This window comes from Panthera onca, chromosome A1 (assembly GCF_046562875.1).
Source record: "Panthera onca isolate mPanOnc1 chromosome A1, mPanOnc1 haplotype 2, whole genome shotgun sequence".
Classification (NCBI taxonomy): Eukaryota; Metazoa; Chordata; class Mammalia; order Carnivora; family Felidae; genus Panthera; species Panthera onca.
In genome coordinates this window covers 13,042,857-13,056,512 of record NC_138339.1, presented here as the reverse complement: position 1 = coordinate 13,056,512, position 13,656 = coordinate 13,042,857, and the positions used below count along the sequence as shown (strand labels likewise).

At 40.6% G+C, this 13,656-nt stretch overlaps 1 protein-coding gene across 1 annotated transcript in view; it reads left to right on the top strand.

The window, feature by feature from the left end:
* Positions 1 to 12,295, top strand: part of MARCHF11 (membrane associated ring-CH-type finger 11) — a 102,616-nt gene extending 90,321 nt beyond the window's left edge. Inside the window, exon 4 of the mRNA XM_060633955.3 lies at positions 11,694 to 12,295. Coding sequence (XP_060489938.2) covers positions 11,694 to 12,016 — 323 coding nt within the window. The 3' untranslated portion in view covers positions 12,017 to 12,295. The remainder of the gene's footprint in view (positions 1 to 11,693) is intronic.
* The last annotated feature ends 1,361 nt before the right edge of the window (positions 12,296 to 13,656 follow it).

The window sequence follows — 13,656 nt, the reverse complement described above, 5'->3', positions numbered from 1 at the left end:
TGGCTGCAGCAACCATAGAGAAATCTGAGTGTGTCCCTAGGCCAGTGTGAGATAGGGTCACCTCGGCGTGGGAACAGGAAGTTTTCCTGGGAGGACAGATCAGACTAGACTGCATGGCAGTGGGACCCAGGACACTAAGAGGCAGGCCCTCTAACCTAAAAACCTGGAGATTGGTCTTCAGAACTGACACCCGCCTCTTTAGGGATCTCTTGACTTAGGACTGTTTTGCAGCAAAGAACCTTATTTACTGAAGAGAAGTGTGAACATGAAGATTCTTCTAGACGATGCGCACATCACGGCAGGTTGGGGACTATGGGTTTGCTGACAGGGAGCAGGCGACAAACTTGGGTCATGAGGAACCACAGAGATGGGCATAGAGACAAAGCCCGTATGTGTTTTCAGGGGCCTCCAAATAGGTAGAAATAAGGTTTTAAAAACCATGATCTCCAATAATAGGTAAGATTATGTTTCCTAATTCAGGTACTTTTCCTCAAATGTCACTCTTAATCCCCACATTGCTGCACTAAGTGTAGGTACTGCCACTATATCATCTCAGAGATGAGAAAACTGAAGGCGCCATTAAGTAGTTCTGCCAAGGTCACCCGGATTGGAAGAGGGACCTGACATTGGAATCCAGACCTTGTCGCTCCCAGAGCCTGTGTAAGAATATTTATGTGATTCGGTCAATTCTATTTATTATTTAGTCAGGACCCCTTCTTATATGCTGAGCTTGAATAGCTAATTTACAAAGTGTTGTTGTTTATTCATGAAGTGAAACCACATTGAGTTGCTGTCTCAAACACCTAAGGCATAACAACAGGAATAAATATTTATTTGAGGTATGGGGGATCTGATTTTAGATCAGACATGGAGAAAAATTTTCCCTAAAAGCCCGAAGTAATGTAGCTATTTTGCGAAGTCTTTACTCATTTATTCTAAATTAATGGACCCATACAGAACATACAGAAACAGTGGAGAATGGGAGATATTTAATACAGCATACCAAAAGCGATCTCTTTCTTTTGACTGATCTGAGTGAAACAATTGCCTGATAAGAATTATGTATGTAAAGAATCCCCTCTAACCCTTGGATTTTGTTGCTAGATCACAGAATAGAATATTAAGGAAAGCTAAGGTCTGAGCATCTTTATATTCAGGTTAAAAATCCCATTAATATTTTCAATTACAAAAATCTTACTGATGTGTGAATGACATCAAAGAGTTAGAAAGTTTATTCATGTTTATTTAGGTGGTAGCTTCTGTTTGGAATTTTTACCCACTGCCTGTATGATTTAAGAGAAATGAAAAACAAAGCAACAAAGATGAGATAGCCTATTACAAGTCACAACAATAAATAGAGTTGTAACTAGATATTTTGATTTAGATCTTTTTAAGTATTATTCTCACCCTGAGAAATAGAACAACCAATACATATATGATCTACTCTAGAGATTAATAAAATTGTGTTCTGTGAGTTTGCAGTAGACAGTTTGTCCATTGGCGAAGAAGGAAAATTAGCTGTGTTTGTTTCTACTTGCCACGAGGAAAACAGTCTCCACTAATAGTCTCCTTCTAAGAACTGTTTTTAAATTTTTCTTAATTTTTAAAATTTTGAGAGAGAGACAGAGACAGAGACAGAGAGAATCTCAAGCAGGCTCCTTGCTTAGTGCGGAGCCTGACTCGGGGACTCCATCCCACAACCATGGGATCATGACCTGAGCTGGAATCAAGAGTCGGATGCTCAGGGCGCCTGGGTGGCTCAGTCGGTTAAGCGTCTGACTTCGGCTCAGGTCATGATCTCGGCGTCCGTGAGTTTGGTCCCAGCGTCGGGCTCTGTGCTGACAGCTCAGAGCCTGGAGCCCAGAATTGTTTTTAGTCCATATCTTAGAGTGTGGGAAACAAATGGAAATCTACCAAAGTAGATTTCTAACTCTAAAAGCTTTAACACAGCAAATGGACATTGGTAGGACTTTTTAACACAATACTATTACACTGGGGTTTGTGGAGTTACTTTCATAAATTGTGAAGGTCACTGTAATCCTTCCCAGTGCTGTCGTGTGCCCTTTAAGATACAGACCAGAGGAGAACTTAACCATCCTAGGCTCTGGTGTTATTGAAGAGATTTTGATTCTATCTACTTCATAGTATCATATCCCTTGGGCCAAAGAGGCACCAGTGTGGACTAGCTCTGGCCAAGGATGGTTCCTGGGGTCTGAGTTCTTACGAGCAAGCACACTGGACCAGCCATCAAAGGTCTGGCTCTGGTTCTGGGCTCCAGCACTAACTAGCTGTGGACACTTGGGCAAACCATGTCACTTCTGTGAGACTCAGAGCCCTCATCCCCCAAAGCAAAAGGGCTAGATTAAATCATACCCAGTATTTTCTAATTTTGAAATTCAGTGACTACGTTTGTCCACTGCTGATCCCATGACACATGATGTTACCCCTTTGCTACAAGGTGTTTCATCGGTTCATGATTTGAAAGCAGACTTGAAGTTGTGTTCAGCTGAAATTAAACGAGTTCTAATCCATGCTTCCAGTTATAGGAAGGCTCTAGGATACCTTTGTCATCTATAAGGACATTGGACTAATTCTTTTATTTCTTTTATTGAAATAACCATATTCATTAGGTGACTTTTTTCTCAAGCACTTTTGGGTAGAAGCTTAGATGATATAACAATTCTTCTCTCCAGTGAATTCTTTTAATCCTTTAAAAAAATTAACTTATCGAGGTGCGTGGGTGGCTCAGTCAATTAAGCATCTGACTTGGGCTCAGGTCATGATCTCATGGTTCATGAATTCAATGCAGGCGGTGGGCTCTGTGCTAATGGCTCAGAGTCTGGAGCCTTCCTCAGATTCTTTGTCTCCCTCTCTCTCTGCCCTTCCCCTGCTCACACTCTGTCTCTCTCTCTCTCAAAAGTTAATAATCTACGTTAAACATTAAAAAAATAACATATCATGTATTTTATAACATGTAAGAAAGTTTGCAGCTTTTGAGGAATGTTCTGTGACTATGCCAAAGGTGGATTCGAGAGGCAGGCCTAGTAAAGATTGAAAGATCAGGAGTTTCTTATTTACTAGGAAATAAGAGAAATCATTAAAATCATTCGTTGATGGATTGGCTTCTTAGAACAGCAAGCGGTCAGATGAATGGGGAGCATCTCTTTTAGTCTCCCTGTTTTGCCTGGAAATAGCAGAGACAAATGCATATAAGTCACTTAGGCTTTCAGCCTGAGCGTGGTCATTTTATGACCAGCTGGGTTCATGATTGTTTGATTCAGGCAGATGTTTGATGACCAGGTCAACAAGACCTCGGAGGAGTTGGCTACAATTTACTTGGACTGAAAATACATCCCAGTGAAGGATTTTAGCTCTTCTACCCCCTGCCAGGCCGCATGTGTGTGTGTGTGTGTGTGTGTGTGTACCCATACATATGCTCAAGTATGTATGGAACATGGGCCCCGATTCCTAAATTTTTTTCATCTCTAGTCTTAGAGTGCATGTCTCAGTGTGATATCTTAAGATATTACTCTGCTATTTTATTTTATTTAAAATTTTTTTTTTTTATTTTGAGAGAGACGGAGACAGCTCGCAAGAGTGGGAGAGGGGCAGAGAGAATGGGAGAGATAGGGAATCCCAAGCAGGCTCCATGCTGTCAGCTCAGAGCCCTACTCAGGGTTTGAACTCATGAAACCCTGAGATCATGACCTGAGCCCTAACCAAGAGTCGGACGCTTAACCGACTGAGCCACCCAGGTGCCCCATTACTCTACCAGTTTAAAGAACACTGTTTTAGTGGCACTTTCATGACTAGACTTAAATTGACCCTTGTTCCCCTTTACATCCAGGGATGCCTGCTCACCTCTTTCTCATCCCCTCCCATTTCGCAAAGATTTATTGAGTTACTACTATGTTTCAAGCATTGAAGTAAGAATAAGGTCTCTGTTCTCAGAGATCACACAGCTGATTGAAGTCACACGCATAGAAACAAAGTATTCCAGTACCAGTAGTAGGTAAAAGAGGGGAGGTATTTCCTGTGTGGAATGGCAGAAGGTAGGAGGGAAGGATTAATTCCGAGTGGGCCAGAGAAGAAATTATGAGAGACTATGGATGAGGAAGCATATTTAATAATAGTTCATTGTGAAAATGTAGGAGCATGATCCTTCTGGAGAATTCTCTGTCTTATGGGTTTATCTCGGATTTGCTAAGAAGATAGAATTAGCAGAATTTAGTGCATAGAGGAGTCTAGGTGATTCCAAGGTTTTAGCTTAATTGACTCAGGGGATGGTCATTAACTGAAATAGAGGTGGTAGGTTAGGAAGCAAATTCAACCTATGTCAAGACCTTTCAGAAAACAGTGTGCTTCACTCCCCACTAGTTAGTAAACTATTATACTCCTTAATGAAATTTGGATTTGCCATCTTGTTCTACCACCAGGCAGTGATGTCATCGACATCAGTGATGATCCAGGACCCCCTGAGGATCCAGCCCCACTGTGTTCTTTGCGTGAAGGCTGAGGACTGCAGATTTCATTGAGCAGACGGGAGGACATAGAGAGTAGTGAGCGGGTCAGAGGACAGACACTGTGAATTTTCTTTTGTGTGCTCTCAGAGAAGCAATCACGTAGGGTTTTCGCTATTCTAGTAATCATTTCTTTATGTGTACTGTTACATACTCTGCTTTGGGGTGGGTCAGATCATCAGTTGGGGTGGGTCAGATCATCAGTTGGGGTGGGTCAGATCATCAGTATCTGGGAATTAGCCAGTGCCTAGTTGCAAGGGTTTTCATGCTGTGGGAACTTTGTGAGTAATTTTTATTCTTATTACATTTCTTACACAGAAGATTTTATTACCAACAGTTTGAGTGTTTGGGCTCCTGAACTTTATGCTTTCGTGATGAGCCTGCCATACTCAACTTGGTTCTGTGAATTTATGTATATATGTATAAGATATACATATTATACATATATACAATGTACCTACATATATATGTAATATATATAATTTACAATAGGAAAATTAACTCATTTTTTATAGATGTAAGTGCATTTTATGTGGGATATTTCTTTACATTATTTGTTCTGATCTGGGCAACACTGGAAATACACTTGCACAAAAACCCCTGTGTATAATCATGACATTGTAGTCCCCAGTTGGCTTTTAAGATACCAATTTCTGATGGCTTTGTTGTGTGAGTCTAGTGACTTCAGTGAGGGCATATGTATTGTCTTTCAATTTTCATCTCTAAGTTTCATATTTTTGCATTTTTTTTCTTTAAGCTCCACATATAGTTTAGTTCAACAAAAAGCATTCGTTATGCAAAGAAGTAATCACTCATGCTTATTTCTTCAAGATTCATATTAACAAGATTCAGCAATGGGGGAATGATTTATGTGTCCAAGCGTTGACCTCTATACTCATATCTAACTTTCCATTAAATGTTCAGCATTTAAATTTGGGGTAGGTTGGGAAAAATAAGCCAGGAAGATTAATGCATTTTATGACACCCCAGCAAAGATTATGCATCAAAGGGTATCTTGGACCACAGTCTCATTTAGTTGATCTTTCTTATACAACCATGCTCTGGTCCTCAAGTAGTGGCAATTAAGGAGTCAAAAATGGGTCCATGTTGGGGTATCTGGGTGGCTCAGTTGGTTAAGCATCCGACTTCGGCTCATGTCATAATCTCAGTCTATGAGTTTGAGCCCCATGCCAGTCTCTGTGCTGACAGCTCAGAGCCTGGAGCTGCTTCGGATTCTGTGTTTCCCTCTCTTTCTGCCCCTCCCCCCTCAAAAATAAACATTAAAGAAATGTTTTTAAATGTGTCCATTTTTTGAAACTGGTTCTAAACTGTTCTTAAATGGGATTAAATGGGACCCAAAGTTCCCACCCAAAGTTTCCATTCTTCTTCTCTTGCCCACTGACTTCTCAGAATGACATAGGTTATATTTTATAGAGTATGTGTAACTTTCACTGAGAGAGATGGGCAGAGAGAAAAAGAGGGAGACAGTGAAAGAGATCTTGGCAATGGACACTGGTGAAATTTAGTCTAAAAATCTTGGACATTTTCACAGTCAGGAGCGTTTTCTGGCCAAATGTGTGCTGTGCATTGCAAGTTCTTTAGCTTCTCCCAAAGGTTGTTTTGATTGGACGGCACACAGGGCTTTCACCTGTGCTCATTTGTGGTTTCATCAGAACCTCTCACTTCTTGGGAAACCTCAAGGTGGAGGCAGCTTCCCAGATGAAGCTGTCACCACTTACAGTGTTGTCTTCAACAACTTTCTTCCTGTGGGTGGGAAGAGGAGGAAGGGGCTGTTTCACTGGCGCTTTTAGAGATATAACAGTGTCAGTGACCTACAAGATATTAAAAATGGCAGTTAATGGTATAACTTTGTCCAAATCACAGTCTCCAGGACTTAATTTACTCATATTTTCCATGAGGATGGTGTAGGTCTGTAAGGTCTGGCTTTGTCTGTTCAAGCCTCTATAGCAAAATACCACAGGACATTTATTCTTAGTTTTGGAGGCCAGGAAGTCCAAGGTCAAGGTGCTAGCATATTCAGTGTCTGGTTAGGTGTCTCACTGTGGTTTGCAGATGGCTGTCTTTCTCATGTGTTCTCACATGGCCTTTCCTTGCTGTCTCTTCCAGATTATATAAGGACATTAATCCAATCATGAGAGTCTCACCCTCATGACTCAAAATAGCCCTTATTACCTTCCCACAGGTCCCACCTCCACATAGGGATTAGGGATTAGGGCTTCAAGGTATGAATTTTGGAAGGATACATTGAGTCTGTAGCGAGGGTTCTTTTAGTTGATCTTTATTCTGAGAGACCGCCTTGCATTGGAAATTTAGCATGGATAGGACTATTGTACACAAGGTTTATACGTAGACAAATTTGAGCCCCAGTCTCTGCTCTTATTCTTATGTCTTGATGTTGGACAGTTATTAAATTTAAGTCTCAATTTCCTCAACCATCAAGTTGTTCAATCGTGGTGTCTATTTGTAGAGTTACTGCCAAGATAAAATGAAAACCGTGCGCGTAAAGCACTTAGCACAGTGCTTGGCACAAAATAGATCCTTGATGATAATTTAAGTTCTGAAAATCAACCAAACCTCTTTGAACAAGAGCTGAGACTGGTAACACAAAAAAATGAAATGATTTGATCAGTAGTTTGATTGTTAATATCAAAATTTGTTTGTATTTGATTATAATTTTTGCAAGTCTCTGTTAATTGCAACATATCATTTGTGTTGCAATAAATATGGACAAGTGGTGTGTGTGTGTGTGTGCGTGTGCGTGTGTACATGCTTGTGCATGTGAGCATGTGAACATGGGACCTTGATGGTCTTCCCCATCATGTATTTGGGTAATTAATTCATTTTCTGCTACCATAGAAAAAAATTCAACCAACACACCACTTACAAATTTGGGATATATTTTACCCACACATCACCCCTCTGCTTTTATTTTAGTGAAACCGGAAACATTTGAACTTTCTCTTTTTGAAGCATATTATTCCCTAACAAAAATGTTCCTCTGCACATCAATAAGGGGATGCTCGAATTAAATGTTACTGGGAGGAAAATGATAAAAAACAAATAAAAAATAAATAAATAAACAAAAAGAAACCACCACCACCACCAACAACAAAAACAACCAACACTTAATACACACACACTTTCTGAACTCTCAAACTCCCAAATTCTCAGGAATCACCCCTTGACATCCATGCTATTAATAATGTAGCAAGTGTCGGGGCGCCTGGGTGGCTCAGTCGGTTGAGCATCCGACTTCGGCTCAGGTCATGATCTCAGTCTGTGAGTTTGAGCCCCGCGTCGGGCTCTGTGCTGACCGCTCAGAGCCTGGAGCCTGCTTCGGATTCTGTGTCTCCCTCTCTCTCTGTACCTCCCCTGCTGATGTCTCAAAAATAAATTAAAACATTTAAAAAAAATTAAAAACTAGTGTAGCAAGTGTCCTAAAATATTTAATATTTACATTTTATAGAAATTATCATTGCTTTTCCGTTCAGGCCTAGTGACTCTTGAAAAAAATAAATCTAAGCCTGTTGTTACATGACCTGAAATGTCAAGATGACACATTCATTTTAAGGCTTAACTTAAGGTATTACTCAGAGAGTGAAGGTCCTGGAGGAAGTGGGTTTCTCAGTTGTGAAACAAGAGGAGACAAGCTCATCAGTAAGAAAGTATGGCAGCGTGAATTTTACTAGTTGGATTTTCAACATATGGACTAGAGTTGAATGAATCTTTACTCTTGGATTTTGACGATCTTAGTACCATTATGTTCTCATTACCTTGAGTAAGGTAATTTGCTACAAGTCTAGAAGACTTAAGGAAGAAAGGGAAAGATGCATATTAGAGAGGACCTCAAGGGTAGGATAGCCCTCCTCCTATTTCAAGAAAACTTAAGCTTCTAAAGGGCAAGGAGTGATTCCCAACACTTATAGGAAATAAAACAAAATCTAAGCATCGTTCATAACTTGAAGTGCAATGAAGAAGCAGAACATGGAACTGAAAATTCAAGAGGACCGTGTTTTCCTGAAAACTTCAAGTAGCTCCCTCTAAATTCAGAATGTACTAGAAAGGCCTGTGGGATTTATTTCTGCACACTGGGTAGATTTATGTATTTAGAAAACGGCTACCAGGAGTGCGTTCCCAGAAAGTGACGTTAAGCTCTAGTAAATGATCTGATTTCTGGCCTTTCAAAGGAAATCGATTAAAAAAAAAAAAAAAGAACAAGATCCTGTGAAATGAGTGATTTCCTGGGGTGAAGCTGTCCCCCATCACTGTACTTCTCCAGAATGAACCTGTTGCAAGCTGCGCTGGTTTTGTGATTAGTGTGAATGAATGTTTCTCGTCACGTAGATTCACTATGGACTTTTTAATTAATAATAATGTCTTGTGTCTTTAGAGCCACCATCGCGAGGAAATTTGAGTGCATTATAATTGATGAATTTCCATTTGTCTTCATACTACCCTGCTGAATGTATAGATTAGGTATTGCAATTGTGTTTTGATGAGGAAAAATAGAACCAGAAAAATTAAATCATTGCCCACAGAGATTTCAGAAAGCCAATAATCGAATCATCAATTACTATCTGGTAGCCTTTACTTCTAATTCTGGCTGTTTCCCCAGAATATCTGATCAGTTGTGACAGTTTGTCCTTAGAAAAATAGAGTTGATCAAAACAGTTATTTGCAGCTGCTATGATTAACAGAAGTTTACATTCCTTCTCATTATTTTGGTGGTGTTACACAATTATTATTTGTTTATTTTTATTGATTAAACCACATGCATGTTTTAAGTGGCCTATGCCAACATCCTTGGAATTCTCTTAAGTCACGCATGTCAGAAGTTTTTGTCCTGGTAAGGGAGTGGTGTAAAACTTAAATTCGGATATTAGGTAGTTGTGATATTTAAAAAATTGGGCATCTCCATCATATACCTGCCATTGTTTTAGCTGCCAAAAGAAAATAAGGTAATCTCCCCAACAAAACCATGTTCAAAACCCTTACTCATTGTACCTTTGGAAAGATTACTGTCATCCTTTCAATCACCCATTCCTCTAGGTTGAAAACATGAGACTGATTTTTCCCCTTCTTGCATTACTAGTTCTATCATTGTTTTCCTTTGACAAGTGTATTACTCTGTCCCTTACTGTGCCCACTCTGCTCCTCGCCTGCAATGTGGTAATCTCCCTACTTGTCTCCTGACTTCAGTTCTCTGTGCCTCAATACGTCTTAGATAAATTTTCCTAATAAATTCTTTGTAATTTTAGAAAGTATGACTTAGGCATAAAAAAGTATACAGAATATGTTGAACATCACCACCACCCAGCTTAAAAAATGGGACCTTAGAGGGGCACCTGAATGGCTCAGTTGGTTAAGCGTCCGACTCTTGACTTCAGCTCAGGTCATGATCTCATGGTCATGAGATCGAGCCCTGCGTTGGGCTCCATGCTAACAGAACAGAGCCTGCTTGGGATTCGCTCTCTCCCTCTCTCTCTGCCTCTCCCCCACTCACGCTCTCTTTCTCCCTGCTCTCACAGAATAAATAAATAAACGTGAAAAAAAAAAGTGACCTTAGAGATACAGCCAAAAAGCCTATTTGAAATCTCTCCGGGATCTCATTTCTTTTCTTTCCTTTCCACTGTCACAAATTTCATGATTATTTTTTATGCATCTTTTTATACTTTTTACCTATATATCTGAATCTGTAAAAATGGGTAGTATTTCTTTACCCCAGTAATTTCTTTCGGAAACTTTCATGTTGTTTTTTTTTCACATGGCTTTAAGAGTTCCTCTCTTTTAAGATTTATACATGTTCGTGTATGCGACTTTGTTCCCTTCAGTTTCGTTGCCATGGTCCACTGGATCCATACGACACGATTTATCCATTCTTCTCCGCGTGTACTCTGAGACTGTTTGCTATTTCCCCCCTCAAACACAAACAGTTACACGACAAACATGTTTGAACATGCTTCCTTGCTCACATTTCTGAGAGTTTCTCTAGACTCAAGGTCTAAATCCTGGGAGGTAGGATCTGCTCACTTTCCAATTTTTCATTCAACAGTGCTTGTGGCCAACTGACATGCTGTGATTATGTGCCCTATTCCACCTAAAAAAAAAGACTCTGCATTCATCCCTCCACCGACGTTCAATGGAATTTCATCCTCCTGAAGGAGAAGAGCTCCTTCTCATTTCCCAATCTGACCGGACCTCCCCCAAGGAATTTCTTTTAGTGAGGGGTCACCAGTTCAAAAGCTTTGGGCCACATGCTGAAATGCCGATGTATGAAAAATGCAGGGTGTGGTGGGATCTGGGTAGAGTGGGAGCCATGTATCAGGACACCATATCCGATCTACAGACTACGAGTTTATGGTCCCTGAGATTCTTGTATTACCTTGTTTATGTTCCTGAGAGTGTCTCCGAAATGCGTAATCATCCCATTTACTGCATAGCAGCAAAGACCTAGGTCTCTGGAGCCAGGCTGCCTGGGTCTGAACCCCTGTGCCACTGCTACTAGTTCTCTGCGTCTGAGCTGGTTCCTTGTGTGCAAAATGCAGGACATGCTCATACTCGTTTCTTAAGGCTTTGGCGAACACTGGACGAGGTAATATACATGAAACTCTCACGTAGGTGCCCAATGCATTTTTGTCGAGTTGTTGAAGAGAGTGAAAAGAAGAAAAAGTCGTCTCATACCTCCTCGGTGTGAGACAGTGCTTTAGGCACTGGGAAGATGATGTTGACTTTAACATCTGTCTCTTTCCCAAATTAAGGTGTCCGTTGAAACCAAGCCCTCCACACGTTACTTGGCCCCGCAATGAGTCCGCAAATATATGATGAATGAATCAATAAGCCTAATGATTCTCTTAAGGCAACATGAGTGCCCAAGGTGTGTTCTGAGCCACGATGGAGCAGGTTAATTATACCCGTGATAACTTTACTCTGTGCACGTTAGTGTATTCTTATTCTTTGGCTATTGGTTATTCCTGTGTAATATGGACAGTAGCTTGCCATTAGCCGTGACAGTTGAGTGGTCAGGATACCGTCTTTTTTTGTGACAATGAGTAACAGAGAACTATTTCTTTAATGCCTTACTTGTATACAAAACCACCAACTTTTGATTATGACGAACCTTTGTTCCCCCCCCCCCCCCACCTCCATTTTTAGGTCTCATTGTCCACGAAGGAGCTGCAGTTTACAGAGTGTTTAAGCGCTGGCGGGCTGTTAACTTACACTGGGATGTATTGAATTACGATAAAGCCACAGACATCGAAGAAAGTAGCCGGGGAGAGTCTTCCACAAGCAGGACTTTATGGTTGCCACTGACGGCCCTGCGGAACAGGAACTTGGTCCACCCGACGCAGTTAACTTCCCCCAGGTTTCAGTGTGGCTACGTGTTACTGCACCTGTTCAATCGGATGAGGCCCCATGAAGATCTGTCCGAAGATAACAGCTCAGGGGAGGTTGTGATGAGAGTGACTTCTGTGTGACAAAAGCGTAAGGCGGCGTGGTGTAGACCACCCTGCACATCTTGGAATGTAATTGCAATGAATGGCAAAACCACAGCACTTCTAAAAACACACATCTATGAACTTTTTAAAATTTATGCTTTTTATATGAACATTTGAATTGCAAATACATTTTTCTGAAAAAAAAATAGCTCTCTGGTTCTTTGTTTTCTGATTTCCCACATCTTTTATAAGTTGGTACTTGAAATCATTATACATATAATTTAACCCTACTTGGTTCAAAGAATGATGGAAGCTGTCCTGAAGGCCGAGACTATTTTTTCTTGCTTGTTTTAAATATATTTTTTATCAAACGTTTTGCTCCATGTGTAGTTTTTCAGGCATGCTACGAACGGGGAAGAGCTTAGAACTCCGTGGGCAGATGCCAAGGTGCCTGTGGGTTCGCAGATCCCAGGTGCTTGGGCGATGCTGTGGACTGGTCCTCTTCGTGCCTCACATCTACTGGCAGATGTAAGCGGGACTTTTTTGCTGGGATGGAATCTGTCACCAGGAATGCAAGCTCTAGGAATGTTGGCTTGCTTTCTAGCTTGTGAAACAGTACAGAGAGCTTATAAACAGTTAAAGATGAGTGGGGAAAAAATAGTTCTCCTCCAGTACGTATAACTTACTGCTATTACATACAAGTGGGCAGGGCCTTCTGTATACTTATAACCATAAGAGCTCACCAAAACATCACATCATTGCTTGTGAAGTAATAATCCCACCGCCTCACATTTGCATAACCCTCTTACAGACCTACGGCAGTCATTTGGGTTAATTATTAGTGTCTTGAAGTCTGTGAGTGCTATCTTAATTAGATTTTCTTTCTGTAAAAGCTTATATACCTACTGAATCATTTAAACACGGACGCTATCACTTGCTTTAATGAAGTCCTGGGAAATATATTCACCCGCAGCGAGAAATGTTTTCTTTCAGTAGATACGTATTTTTTAAGTGAAAAGAGGAAAAGAAAAATGAGGCTATTGACTCCCTAGGAACGGTTTGCTAACTAGTGGCACCTGGAGATTTTCCACCTTTTAATCCTCCTAATGGAGGGAAATGGCACATTTTAATGAGCAGTGACAGAATAAATGAAGAGGCAGGCGGTCATGCTTTCTTTTGGAACATGAGTTGAACATGTAAGTCATTGGAAGTAACTGATGAGTAGATTTTAAAGCATATGAAATAAGAACGCTTTACATTCTATTTTCTAAAAATGACCTTTGGATGATTCATACTAGAATAGTTAACGTTTACAGGTAGCACTGTGATTCCTACATAGCAAATCCCACCAATACGCGAAAGAATATTTTCCCAGTTTAAAAACTGTCGCAAATGAGTTAAGGCTGTGCTCATTTGCATAAATGGGAAAAAGGAATCAGGAAATCATGAAAGAAGGAACACGCAACCACTGTTAAGGGGGCAGTTGTAGGAAGCGAGAGTATTAAATATTCCCATCCTGTATGTCACTTTTTAAATTCTGATATTACACAAGCACAGTCCTGGGGAAGACACTGGGAGGTAGCAGTCAGTCCTATGAATCTGGTTCCGGACGCTCAGAATCTTGCCCCCTGGGACCGAAAAGCAGATTAATTAATAGAGACACCAGGAATGCCAATCTG